Source organism: Chenopodium quinoa, unplaced genomic scaffold (assembly GCF_001683475.1).
Source record: "Chenopodium quinoa cultivar QQ74 unplaced genomic scaffold, ASM168347v1, whole genome shotgun sequence".
Taxonomy (NCBI): Eukaryota; Viridiplantae; Streptophyta; class Magnoliopsida; order Caryophyllales; family Amaranthaceae; genus Chenopodium; species Chenopodium quinoa.
Genome location: NW_018744080.1, coordinates 2,603,059 through 2,617,345, shown reverse-complemented (window position 1 = coordinate 2,617,345; position 14,287 = coordinate 2,603,059). Strand labels below are relative to the sequence as shown.

Sequence of the window (14,287 nt, the reverse complement as noted above, 5' to 3'; positions counted from 1 at the left end):
TCTTCTTGCAGGCGGCCGCAGCATGCCGCCTGTTCCCCCTAAAGCCAAGAAAGAGATCCTGGATAAAGGACTCTTTAAAGTAGAGTCGAGGGTCGACTCTACTACAGGGGTACGAGAGCAAGTACCCCTGCACTGCGTCCCGAGCATCAAATGGCTCTATGACGAGTACTTTCTGGCCGCCTGTGGCCTTAGCAGTCGGTGTTCAAGAGGTAGCCGGCCTGTCGAATACTCTTTTTTGCCATGAGTTACTATTTATCTTTTTATTAACTTGGTATCTTGTCTTTGTAGCGGACGCCATGAGCAAGATCACCGCTTCCAAGACTGCGGCGGCCATGTTGCGAGCCTCTATTATGCAACAATCCTCAACCGACTCCCCCAACAAGGGGGCGCCCTTGGTGAGATCCGAACCTTTCACTCTCTTTTTGGAGTTGGGTTTATGCATATACTGACCGAGTGTTTTTTTTTCTTTTCAGACGGGCACTCCAAGAACCTCTTCTTCCCAACAGCCGGACTCCAAGACCCGGAGGACGACTGTTGCGAGCTCTCCTGGTACTGCCAGGAAACATGCGGCGGATGAGAAACAACCGTCCACTCCTTCTAAAACTCCAATCAGGCCGCCTAGAAGTATGAAGTTGTCCTTGTGAATTTAGACTTGCTCCCTTCTTTACTAGGTCTAACCCGTTTGTTTATGCTTGATGCAGCCGGCCCTCCGGAGCCAGACTTGGTCGAGGTGGCCAAGTCTATGATCAAAGCCGTCCCTCCGGCTGAGAGGGAGGCGGTCAGGGGTGTCGGCACCCTTGACCTAGACGGGATTGCAGGGGTCCTTGCTGAGGTATACTTAGCATATTTTTGGTTATTTAAATTCTAGGACGCCTGTTTTTTGTTTGAAAACTGACGCCTGTTCCCTTTTACTTAGGCCCTGCTCCGAGTGAACGGCCTTCGCAAGCCGCTTGACAGGAAGAACAAAGAGGTAAAGGCTACAAAAGCTATGGCCACCTCTAACTGTGATAAGGCAATGTTTCAAATTGCCCAAAATGAGATTTTGACAACTGATATTCTTTATTATCAGGCGCAGGCTACTTCTGCTATCCGGGCTCAGTTGGAGGCGGCCCAGAAGAAAAATAATGAGCTGGAGGCGACCATCAACAATTTCAAGGCCGAGCTGAGACCTCTTCGCCAAAAAATGTCCTCATACGACACCTTGGAGAAATCCTTGGCACACGTTAAGGAACGCCTGGTGACCTAGGAGAAGAGTCTTACTCAGGAGCTCTCGGCAAAGGCCGAGCAAGAAAAGAAGGAGCTGGTCCGAGAGATGATGGAAGACTCTGCTCAGATCCAGCGCCTGACCTGGGGCCGCCTCTTCCCCAATGCCGACTTTTCCTCATGGGAAAAAACGTACCGCTAGTGTTCTGATAGATATAATCAAGAGATCCTGGCGGCTGCTGAGGACGAGGCGTTCGAGGAGGAGGAGCCGGTAGTGGCGCTTGTGCCGCTTGGGGTGGATGCATCGAAGAAGGATGCAGCTGAAGCCGAGTCCAGCAAAAAGAGTGCTGACAAGGCGACAACTGCTATTATTGAAGATCTGCCCCCTTCTTAAGCTTTATGTCTTCTTTTTACGGCCTGCGTGCCGTTTGTTTCTGTTTACCCGGCCAGGGGGCCGGGGTTTTGAATATTTTGCCGGTCTTATTGACCGGCTTCTTTTTGTATCTTTTACCCGGCCAAGGGGCCGGGGGTATGAATATTTATGCCGGTCCTTCTGGCCGGCTGTTAATATAACTCAGGCGACCATTATTTTAGGTCGCCTTTTTGCCAAAATGTTTCGAATTTGTTTCGACTTTGCTAAGTATCGAAACTCTGATATCCAATTGCATACTATACCGACTGTTTTGCATGGCCGATAGTTGCGGACATGTACGAGGTAGTTAGTCACGCCACCTATGCCCCTGGACGACTGGTTGTCTGTTTCCAGGCTAAGCGACCAGTCGGCCACTTTAAAGACTGGATCCCCTTCAACCAAGTAGGAAGGTGGTTTCCTACTTGCCTTGTTTGTTTTTTTTTTTTTAGGCTAGAGACTCTAGTCGGTCCAGGCCGACTGTTCCCCGCCACATTTAATCTAGTGTGAACAGGCGTTGTATGAACACCTTTTTAGTTTCATACTAAATTTTTAAGGAGTGACCAAGTAAACATGATTGTTACCTAGTCGCCGAGTGACTGAGTAGTAGAGGTTTCAAGCGGTGGGTAACGGTTGTTCCCCTTTATTCGCCAATGTTTGTTGGCTATTAACTCATAAGATACCGACTGTTCTTATCCCTAGTAGTTCAGTCGGTTGGTTGACACGGATGGTTACTGCGGACACTTGTTTGACCTGATTAGTCAGTTAAGTGAGAGGTATCCTTGTCCGGGAAACGGCTACGTGGTTGTCTTGGTTAGACAGTCGTATAGGTGTCGTGTAATGATTTTATAGAACAATGTTCCACCCAAAAGGGAGTTGCTCTCTGCGACGAATTTCATCCGGATGGATGCCGTCGGACGCCTGCTATAATGTTGGGACAGGTCGAATTAAACTTATATTTGAATTAGTTGGCTTGGCGCCTGGTCTGATCATTTCAGCCATGAGCCTTTGATAGTTCTTGGTGAACTGTGTTATGGGAGAGTAGCCGGTTGTGTGGAACAAGCGGCGTGCCCCTCTTAAGTAAGAATGAAAATTAAACATGGAGAGTAGCCGACTGTTTGTCAGTAGGCATGCCCCTCTTAGTACAAAATTGAATGAAACAACAAACTTTTATTAAGTAGCCCTCGACTATTTACATCATTCAAAAGAAATATTTCTTAAGATTATCTACATTCCAGGTTCGAGGCAACGGTTGGCCGTCTGGTGTTTCCAGACGGTAGGTACCGTCCCTGACCTCTTCATAGATTCGGTAGGGTCCTTCCCAGTTGGGAGTTAATTTGCCAGACTCATTAGCCCTACCAACTGCTTCCATTTTTCTAAGTACAAAGTCCCCCACTTTGAGTGGACGCCTGTGTACTTTTTTGTTGTATGATCTGGTCATTCTCAGGCAGTAAATTTCATGGCGCAACACAGCATTGCCCCTCCTTTCTGGGAGTGAGTCTAATGCCAGGCGCATGGCTTCCCAGTTTGCCTCTTCGTCATATAGCATTACTCGAAGAGTGGGCTCGTAGTGTTCAATTGGAAGAATAGCTTCCGCACCATAGGTTAGGAGGAATGGAGTTTCTCTAGTCGCCCCTTTTTCAGTCGTCCTAATGGCCTAGAGAACATGTGGTAATTCATCCGCCCATAGGCCGCCTGCTCGTTCAATCTTTTTCTTGAGAACGTCTGGGATGATTTTATTAAAGGCTTCTACCTGGTCGTTTGCTTGTGGACGGCCGACTGATGCAAAGTGGTATGCAATTCCTTGGTCACCCAACCAGCTTTTGAGAACAGGCGTCTCAAATTGGGGACCATTATCAAAAACCATAGACATGGGAACCCCGAACCGAGTGATGACATTTTTCCAGATGAATGAAATTACATCCTTCGTCCTGATTCCCTTTACAGCCTCCGCCTCCACCCATTTAGTGAAGTAGTCGACTGCAACAAGTATGTACCTCCTTCCACCTGTAGCAGGCGTATAAGGACCCAGAATATCCATGCCCCACTTAGCAAACGGTAGTGGGCTATGAATGGTAGTGAGGTCAGTAGCCGGACGGTGAATTAGTTTGCCAAACCTTTGGCACTTGTCACATTTTTTCACCATCTCCATTGCATCTGCTTCTAAAGTAGGCCAAAAGTAGCCCTGCCGCCTTGTCCGTTGAGCAAGCGACCTACCGCCTATATGGGAAGCGCAGTAACCAGAGTGAAGATTGTCTAGTATCTCTCGTCCCTTTTCTGGAGTAACACACTTTAAGTAGAGTTCAAGGTACCCTCTTTTGTGAAGTTCTCCCCTTATCATTTCAAAACTGGCTGCCCGTTTTTTCAGCGCAGCCGCCTGGTGATGATCATCCGGCAGGGTACCGTCTGTCAGATATGCCCTAATTGGATCCATCCAGGTTGAGCTTCTGTCTAGGATTCCAATAGGGTCTTCCTCGATGCTTCTCTTCTCCATTACTTCCCAAAAAACAGTTCGAGGAGTATCACAAGAGGCGGATGATGCTAATTTTGAAAGTGCATCCGCCTGGTTGTTTTCTGATCTCGGCACTTGAGTCAGATGAAAATCTTCAAGGGATCCGACTGCTTGTCGTACCGCCTGTAAATACTTGATCATGGCCGGATGGGTTGCTTCGTATTCGCCACTATACTGACTCACTATCAATTGTGAATCGGAACAGGCGTCTATTTTTCGTGCCCCTGCCGCCTTGCAGATGCGGATTCCGGCTAGTAAAGCTTCATATTCTGCCTCATTGTTTGAGGCCTGAAAACTGAAGCGTAGAGCATACTCGTACCTGTCGCCCTCTGGCGACTGACATATGACGCCTGCTCCACAACCATTTAAAGTAGAGCTTCCGTCCACATATACCTTCCAGACTTGGTCTGGATCTCGAGAATCAGGGGGACGAGTCATCTCAACAATAAAGTCAGCAAAGGCTTGCCCCTTCACTGCTTTTCTAGGCTCGAAAGTAATTTCGAGGCTCTGTATTTCTATGGCCAATTTGATCATCCGGCCTGACGACTCCATGGTGGTCAGTGGCCGCTTGATAGGTTGATCTGTATACACGACGACTGCATGTGCCAAAAAGTAGGGCTTCAATTTTTTAACAGGCATGAAGAGTGCAAGACCAAATTTCTCCACTAAGGGATACCTCAACTCGGCATTTTTCAGTACAGGACTGACAAAGTAGACCGGGAGCTGACAGCCGTCTCTTTCAGCAAGAAAAACAGCGCTTAACGCATGATCAGAGACGGCCAGGTACATGTAGAGTACTTCTTTTGGCAAAGGGCTGACCAGCCTCGGCAAGGAATGCAAGTGAACTTTCAATTTCTGGAAGGCCGCCTCAGCATCCGGCCCCCATTCAAACCTTGCCTTCTTCTTAATGGCCTGGAAGAAGTATAAGCATTTGTCGCCTGATCGGCTTAGAAATCTTCCCAAGGCCGCCAGACAACCTGTTAACTTCTGAACCTCTCGGACGGTACGAGGCGACTGCATGTCGATGACCGCCTGCACCTTCTCAAGGTTCGCCTCTATTCCTCTCTGATTGATAAGGAATCCGAGAAATTTCCCAAACTCAACTCCAAATACACATTTCTTGGGATTGAGCATGACATGGTGCCGCCTGAGTGTGGCGAAAGTTTCTCGGAGGTCCGACAGATGATCTATCTGAAGCTTAGACTTTACAATCATATCATCAATGTATGCCTCGACGTTTCTCCCAATCTGATCAAATAACACAGTGTTTATCATTCGCTGGAAGGTGGCCGGGGCATTCTTAAGACCAAACGGTATGACCGTGTAACAGTATAACCCTTGATCAATGACGAAGGCCGTCTTCTCCTGATCTTTCTTCCATAAAGGAATTTGATGGAAACCAGAGTAGGTGTCTATAAAGCTCATCAAAGCATGGCCGGCTGTTGAGTCGACCAGGTTATCAATTTTAGGCAGAGGGTAACTGTCTTTGGGGCACGCCTTGTTTAAGTCTGTGTAGTCTACACACATTCGCCAGGTGCCATTCGGCTTTTTAACAAGCACCACATTTGCAACCCAGTCTGGGAAGTAACATTGACGAATGAATCCTGCATCAAGTAATTTTTTAACTTCGGCGGCTGCCGCCTGACTTCTTTCTTCGCCATGGTTCCGCTTTTTCTGCCTTACCGGCTTCTTTTTCGGGTCCATAGCCAGTTTATGTACCGCCAGGTCAGGACTAATGGCTGGCATTTCGTGGACTTCGAATGCAAAGATGTCCTTGTATTCTTTCAATAGTTTGTGAAAGTCGTCACCCAAGACTCTCAGAGCAGTCGTCCCAACTTTGACTGTTCGGTCAGGACGCGAGTCGTCTAAGATCAGGTCCGTATGCTCACCAGCCAGCTGAGGGCGGAATTCATCCGACCGCTCCTCTGCCAATGATTGCTATTTTCTGTCTTTTCTTGCGGCCCCCGTCTGGGCTGCCTTTCTCTTCTTGCCGCCTGCTTCTTGAACAGGCGCACTCTCCTTGACATTGTCAAGGTCTGTTTTTCCACCACTTGACCCAGCGGCCATAATAGTGGGCTTGATATCCGAGAGATAGCACTCTCGGGCCATCCTCTGATCTCCCCTTAGGGACCCGATTGTTCCATCATCCCTCTCAAACTTGAGCAACATAAGAGAGGGGATTATAACAGCCTTGGAATTATTCAGGGTTGGTCGTCCCAGAATCATGTTGTAGGCCGAGAGTTCTTCTACTACCAGGAACCGGACTACCATGTGTCGTCCTTCCCCTTTTTCACCCAGGCGGATGGGTAAATCCACTCGTCCCATTGGGTGGACGACTCCTCCTCCAAACCCTACTAAAGGGTGGGATGCCGGATGTATGCAATTAGTCTGATATTTGAGTTTTGACAGACATTTTCTACTGATAAGATCTGAGGAGCTTCCGGTATCTATAAGGATTCGGCCAACTCTCTGGTTGGCCATTTTACATTCAATAATGATAGGGTCGTCATGCGGCCCCCTTACCCCTCCTAGATCTTCTTCAGTGATGACAATCTCAGGAAATGAATATTTGGATGGCCGTTCTTGGTGAACGGAATTTACGTCTAGCCGCCTGATATTGTCTTTGTTGCCCCTAATAGTGGGGCCGCCTGCAATGGTGTAGACGACTGCATCATCTGTATCAGAGCTGTCGGCCTGTTGACTCTTTTTGGCCGACTGCTTTTTCGAGGAAGTGTTCCCCGTAGATTTCTTGACATAAGAGTCAAGATCGCCTTGCTCAGCTAGGCGGTCCAGATACCGCATGAGACTGATGCATTCGTTGGTGTGATGACCAACATCTTCATGATAATCACAGAATTTTTCTTGGTTCCGGTTGCTTGCAAAACCCTTCATGGGGGCCTGCTTCTCAATTGAGATCCGTCCCTTGATTTCCTTTAGGATAGCTTGGCTATCCTTGTTAAACGCATACTTTGGGGAGTATGGTTTGAATTCTTTCCTCTTCTTCTGGGCCGGCTGTTTAGAGGAATCAGCCGCCCATACCTCTTTTCTCTTCTTCTCATCTTTGTTCGACGACTGTTTCTGTCGTCCTTCTCTTTTGTCGAACCTTTTCCCGTCCGACTGTTTTCCCGTACTACAAAGATCAGTCGCCTGTATATAGGCTTCCGCTTCAATCAAGGCCTCTTGAAGAGTCGCCACCCTCTTTCGAACCAAATCAAATTTGAATGTCGACCCGTCTTTGAGGCCTCTGAAAAAGTCAGTATAGGCTACCTCATCCGGTAACCCTTGAATCTGTATTCTCATCAGGTTAAACCGCCTGATGTAAGAACGAAGCCCCTACTTCTCGCCCTGCTGAATCGTTCCTAAATCAAGGGTCGTCTTCTTCGCAGGTATGTTCATGGCAAAGTTGGAGGTGAATAAGTAAGCAAGCGTCTTGAAGTTATTCACACAACCAGTCGGCAGGTTGCCGAACCATTGTTGTGCGATTCCTTTAAGAGTCGCTGGAAAACACTTGCACCAAGTGGGATCATCTAACCCTTGAAGGTACATCAGGTTGGTGAATGCCATCAAATGGTCTTCTGGGTTAGTAGTGCCGTCATAGGCGCCTACTAATACATTTTTCACTTTGGCCGGCTGAGCAGCTTCAGTAATTTCCTTAGAGAAGGCCGACGGCTGTTCCCCAAGTCTAAGAAACCGTAGCTGCCAGTCCATAGGTTGGACATTCTTTGCTGCATGCCCTCCAAACAGAGGTGGCTGCAAAAAATATTATTGTTGCGGTACAAATGGTAAGTTTGGTACCGCCTGGTCACTATGAAAGCCGGACTGACAGGAGGTACCGCCTAACTGACTCTCATGATGCGACTGAGTATACCTCATCGAGGTATTGCGTAGACTGTCTTGGAAGTCTGAAGTAGAAGCCGACTCTGACAATCGGTCATTCTTTTTCTGCTCTAGCAATAGCCGAGCATCTGTTTATGTTTTCTTCGACCCGTCCGCCTGAATATGACGAACAGGTTTCCTCTTTCCTGGAGTAGGAAAGCGGTACTTTGTGAAATCAAGGACAGGCGGCTCCCACTTCCTAGAGTTAGGATGAGGGGTCGCCTCTCGCCCTTGAACAGGCTTCCTCTTCCCTAAAGAGGAAGGCTTCTTAGCCGACTGCTCCTTGGCCGGAGCAGGCGGCTTCTTGTTGAGCAACTCTTGAATCTCTGCCTTGAAGCCTCTCATGAAGGTCATGAGTTCGTTTCTTGTAATGGGAACAGACCCATCAGCCGGCTGCTGCTGAAAAGGCGGTGCGCCGGCAGGATTACTGAGTCCAGTTTGAAGATCTTCCCGTTCTCTCCTTTCGGTATGACGGGTGCGTCGGGCCCTTAGGGTCCCGTCTGAAGCTGTGTGAGCTTCAACTTCAAATTCTTCCTCAGTATCATGGTCCGACTGAACTTGAGGGTCGTCCAGGGGACGCCTCTCTTCAAGAGTCGGTACAGACGTGGATGCCATCTCAGAAGTACTCTCCCCACAGACGGCGCCAAAATGTTTCGGGGTTTTCTGATGTCCTGCGGGAGAGTTACAATTCTGAGATTGGAACCAGACGCCTGTACCTGCAAAACAAACAGATGCTCCGGACAATTGGAGATCCGCCTCCGACGGTCAAGTTAGTACTTGATTAAGGAGTAATTAATGCGGAAATAAAAGTAATTGGGTCTCTCTAGGTGAGAGTGTTAAATGTGTGTCCTCTCCCTTAATGAGGATTAATGGGCATATTTATATGCCTTGGGATGCGTGCCAGTACTAGGTTTAGGTTAAACCTAAGGCTGACTGGGCCTCCACAATGATTGGGCCTTGTTGGCCGGTTTTCCCATTTGGCATGGGTGGACACGTGTCACATTGTAATTGGTCCAAGGAGGACGAATCTCTTGATGACACGTGGCAGGCTCCTATTGGCCTACATGAAGGACACATGGCAAAACCTGGCTGGCCCACGTGTCGGATGCTGATTGGTGGATAAAAATCCCCTAATCAGTAAGCATAGTGTGCGCATCATGTACTTTATAGCAACCCTGTGGGGCCTGTGGAAAGCTAGAAATGAGACGGTTTTCAAAGGGGCTAGGGGGAGTACAATTCTGGCGGTTGAATTTATCAACAGGGCCTTACAAGATCATGAGATTGTTCAAGCAGAAGAGGGGGAGAATAGCATAGTAGGGAATACTATGAATGATCATAGCCACCCTCCAGGGTTCTTTCAGGTTAGTTTGGGAATTGACAAATCCAGATATGATAAGTTCATGGTGGAGGTTGATGGTTCTTGGGACAAACACTCTACATGGGCAGGGATTGGATGGGCTGTCTCTAGCAGTGGGAACGACAATTCAGGTACACAAGGGGGAGGGAAGCATGGGGCGGCTTCCTCTGCACTGCAATGCGAGGCGTGGGCATGCCTGGAAGCTTTGAAATGGGCAAAAGCAAAAGGAGAGCAGGGGATTCTAATCTTAACTGATTCAGTAGCTCTCATCATCAATCTGCAAGGAGGACTTGGCAAAGATGTCTCGATAGCATGGACGATTAAAGAGATCAAGGAAGTGGGAGGGTCATTCCAAAGGTGCACAATTTTAAAAGTCCAAAGAGATCAGGTTCAAAGGGCTCACGACATTGCAAGACAATGTCGAATTACTTTAACTAATTTTATGTCTAATTTCTAGTTCTGTTTAGTCTTTGCTCTTGTCAAAAAAAAAAAAAAAAAAAAAATAAATAAATAACATTTGTACATGATAACAAGTTTAGAGCTTTGTGCATGTTTTGTAAGAAAAAAAAGATAAAGACGCGTTTTTTAAATTTGTGTTATTGTGTTAGGTGGCTATACCGAAGTTTTGTGTGCGAGTGTTTTGTAAGAAAAAAGAGTGAAGACGCGTTTTTTAAATTTCATTATTTTGGAGGTTACATTATTTGTGTTGATGTGGTAGGTGACTATATGAAAGTTTTGTGTGTGGCCAACCATATAGAATATATGTTGCTCTTTCAAATAAAACAATTTTTTTAAAAAAAAGTTAAAAGTAATGGACTTTATTCAAAAAAGTCAATTAGCATTTCTTCAAAAAAAAAAAAAAAAAAAAAAAAAAGTCAATTAGGAGTAATAAAATAATAAATTGAACTAAACTAACATTAAAAACCAAAAGAAAAGGCCATGACACAGCTTGTCTAAATATAGAAATTTGGAGCCTTAATCGGATTGGGCTAAGAGGTCCAACAAATCAACAATTTATGTACCTTTTTCGATGGTGGGCTCTAAACTACTCAATATCACTCAAATAGATTTTTTCTTTCATAATCTCTTTGTAAACTTTTTTTTTTCACCAACTTTTTGGGTTCTTTTTTAGTTAATTTGTTTCTTTTATCATGTTTGTCTAACACACAAATTCAATAATTACGATTATCGATAAGTTAAAAAAAAATATAACAAAAATGATATTATAAAAAATACATTGATAATTCTATCAAGATCTCATAAACTAGAGTTTGATTAAAAAAATATATAAAAAAAAAAAAAAAAAAACTATAGTTATAAACAAATAATGCAAAAAGTCGAAATTTGACAGATATATTAAAACTAAAAACAATAAGTTTCGATCCACTGCTGTTTTCCAACTGTTGATCACCAAAAGTTTGGTAGGAGCACTTCAAACAATCAATTGTATTTGGTGCAACATGTTGCAATCAATGACTTCATCTTCAAAATTAAAAAGGAATATACCTCCACTAATCATTTCTAAATTCTAATGATTCCAAATCATAACAAGATAATCCATATTTGTGAAGTATATTAATCATCACTAATAATTCAAAGACAAAGCATGACTCACTCAATCCATAATATTCTTCCTTTTTGTTTATCCTATCACATAGTAGTTAGCCTAGATAACTTTTGATCACTTAAAAGTCTACGCTAATTGCATCCCAAGCACTATTTCATTAGTCCTCAATTGTTAAACACTTGTTAAGCTTTAAAAATAAGATTGAGAAACCAAAAAATATAACAAAATGAGCGTGATCGTAAGAGAGTCTACCATGGTTTGCCCGGCCGAGGAGACTCCTAAGAAAAATCTTTGGCTCTCAAGGCTAGACATGATCATACGCATGCCATATTCCCACACCAACATTATAGCCGTTTATAGTCCTTTAAAAGATAATAACGGTCCAAAATTTTTTGACACAAAAATTTTAAAGGAGTCCCTAAGTAAAATTTTAGTACCATTCTATCCGATGGCGGGAAGATTAAAAAAGAATGAAGAGAATGGTCGATACGAGATCGATTGCAATGCGGCCGGTGCTTTATTTAAAGAGGTAGAAACAACGCATACTCTTGCGGACTTAGGTACCGATTTTCGCAAGGTAGTGATCCCTACGTGCGATTTCTCGGGTGGCCTTTCGTCGTTCCCCTTGCTAATGGTACAAATCACACGATTCAAGTGTGGTAGTGTAGGCATGGGGTGTGCAACACATCACCATGTAATTGATGGAGTTGGATCTGGTTACTTCCTTGTATCATGGGCTAGATTGGCTAGGGGGCTTGACCTCCCCGTTATGCCCTTCCACGATCGGGCCGTCTATGTTGCTCCTCGTGATCCGCCTCAGATCAAGTTTCGACATTTGGAGTATGAGCCACCTTTGCCACCCGTACTACCTAAGGGTCTTACAGGTTCGAGTCACATTCTAACACAAATTTTGATTTTCTTTATGTTTACGCAATTTCTGATGGTTGACTCATTTCTATGGTTAAAAGTTTAAAACAAGACATGTGAATAATACAAAATCTATCTAAAACGAAAAGTTTCAAATACTACTAGTCTACTAGAATTATTGAAACAAAATTGCCTATAAATCAATCTAAATTACGAATTCATTTAAATTGCCTACTTTGATTTTCTTTATATTTACGTAATTTCTGATGGTACGGTTGACGCATTTCTATGGTTAAAACAAGACATGTAAATAATACAAAAAACTATTTTGACTAATTTAAATTACGAATTCATGTAAATGCCTACTAGAATTTGTCTATTTTTAACCGCGTGTATTGAGCAAAAAAAAATTTATATAGCAAATAATGACTAAATTCTTGAGGTGGCTATGATTTTAATTAGGTGAAATGGCAAGCGCAAGGGAATGTATGTTCAAATTCTCTAAACGTAACATAAACACCTTAAAATTACAAGCCACATCACAACCACAGGAGGTTCAAACCTACAAGCTAAGTACATACGAGGTGCTAGCTGGGCACATATGGCGAAGCACGTGCAAAGCACGCGGTTTAACAGGTGATCAATACGTGAAACTCTATATACCCACTGATGGGCGGTCAAGATTGAGGGATCCAACTCTACCACGAGGGTACTTTGGCAATGTAGTTTTCTTTGCAGCTTGTATTGCTAAGGCGCGTGATCTCACGTGCAAGCCGGTATCGTATGCCGCGAGTATGGTTCACGAAGCGCTAAAGAAAGTTGAAAGCACGGAATATTTGAGATCGGCAATTGATTACATAGAATCACAACCTAATCTAGATACACTTGTACGTGGGGTGCAACATGTTACATGTCCAAACCTTGTGATAAATTCTTGGGCCAAACTCCCTTTTAATTTAGGAGATTTTGGTTGGGGCAAGCCCAAGACTGTGGCCCAAGGTGGAATTAGACATGAGGGGCAAGCATTCTTTATACCAAGCCCAAACGAAGAAGGTGTCATTTTATTAACTATTAAGCTTTACAATGACCACATACCTCTCTTTGAGAAATACTTGTATGACTTTCAAATTACTCCTAATTTATAGATTTATAAATTTGGAGAATTTGAAACATTTTAATGTTGTGTTGTTGTTTTGTTTTGTTTTTTTGTTTTTTTTTTAAATGTTTTGTTTCTGCGTGTGAAAACATTGTGTTGATTGTGTAATTTTTTTTTTCTAGTAAATAATTTCGACTTTTCATTCAATTTGGATCCTTTCTATGTTGTAGATGTCAAATAATTGACCCCCTTTTTTTTTTAACAAAGATCCACTCTAAAAAAACAAAACAAACAAACTGACTAAAAGAAAAAACAATGGATATGACGCTTCCTCTCTGAAACTGCGAGCTCATGCGCTGGCCTAATAGTATTATGGCAACCTTCCGAACAGAACACGCATAGAAGGCCTCTATTTATAATGACTTCTATTTGTTGATGAATCCAAACTGCAGAAATATCTTTAGAACAATGATCTGGTAAACTGGAAAGAACCCCCATGCAGTCAGTATGAATTTGAAGCTGATGAAAGCCCCGATTCTGAGCCATGACCCAATTTTTTAATTACATATGAATTGATAGAAGGATCCAAACACAACATATAAGTAATTCTCTGAATGGCCATAAGCTACGGCAACAACTCAATCAAGAATTCAAGATCATATTAACATCATTCAATCGAGCTCTTAACATGAATTTTATCAAAATTCAAATACTATCTCCGTTTCTTTTTAGTTGACAGTACACGTATTCCTTTTTAAGATTTTTTTTTTTAGTTGACACGTTTCTTTTTGGGGTAAAATTTTTACCTTACATTTACAAGCTACCCCACTTGCCTTTTCATTCTTTCTCTCATCTCCTTAATATATGTGTTTAAATCAAACGCGCCAACTAAATACTTGGGTAAGTCAGACTCACGGTGAGTTCAATATACCTGACAATAATAGTCTTATATTTGACAATAATATTCTAATATATGACATTAATAATCTAATATTTGTAGATATTAAAATATTAATGTCATATACTTCCTCCGTTTTTTTTATTATTGCACTATAGGGGTTGGGTACAAATATTTTAGTAAAAGAAAAAAGTAAGAGAGAGAAATTTAAAACTACAAAATTGTCCGTGTGATATATTGATAAACTAAAAAGTAAGTGTGAAAAAAAATAAGGGTATGTTGGGTATTTGTAGTGTGAACACAAATAATTTTTTTCCAAAGAAGAAATGATGTAATATTTGTGAAACTTCCTAAAAAGTGGTGCAATAAGAGCAACTCCAATAGCAAGCTAATTGCCAAATTAGCTTGCCATGCCACATAGGATTGCAAAGCTAACCTTCCTTCTAGCTAATTTATGCCACAATGGTTAAGCTAATTAGCATTTAGGTTTTTCAACTTTATT

At 43.3% G+C, this 14,287-nt stretch overlaps 1 protein-coding gene across 1 annotated transcript; it reads left to right on the top strand.

The window, feature by feature from the left end:
• The first annotated feature begins 10,960 nt into the window (after nt 1-10,960).
• On the top strand, nt 10,961-13,094 carry LOC110691476 (anthranilate N-benzoyltransferase protein 3-like). Its single transcript, XM_021868417.1, has 2 exons — nt 10,961-11,808; nt 12,254-13,094. Exons 1-2 carry the CDS (start codon nt 11,151-11,153, stop codon nt 12,934-12,936), a joined length of 1,341 nt encoding a protein of 446 aa, XP_021724109.1. The 5' UTR covers nt 10,961-11,150; the 3' UTR covers nt 12,937-13,094.
• Nucleotides 13,095-14,287: the final 1,193 nt, after the last annotated feature.

Excerpts from the sequence above, each read along its gene's own strand:
- LOC110691476 (XM_021868417.1), top strand. The coding sequence starts at position 11,151 with ATGAGCGTGATCGTAAGAGAGTCTACCATGGTTTGCCCGGCCGAGGAG. Across the intron at positions 11,809-12,253 it reads ACTACCTAAGGGTCTTACAG|GTGAAATGGCAAGCGCAAGG; the intron begins GTTCGAGTCACA and ends GATTTTAATTAG.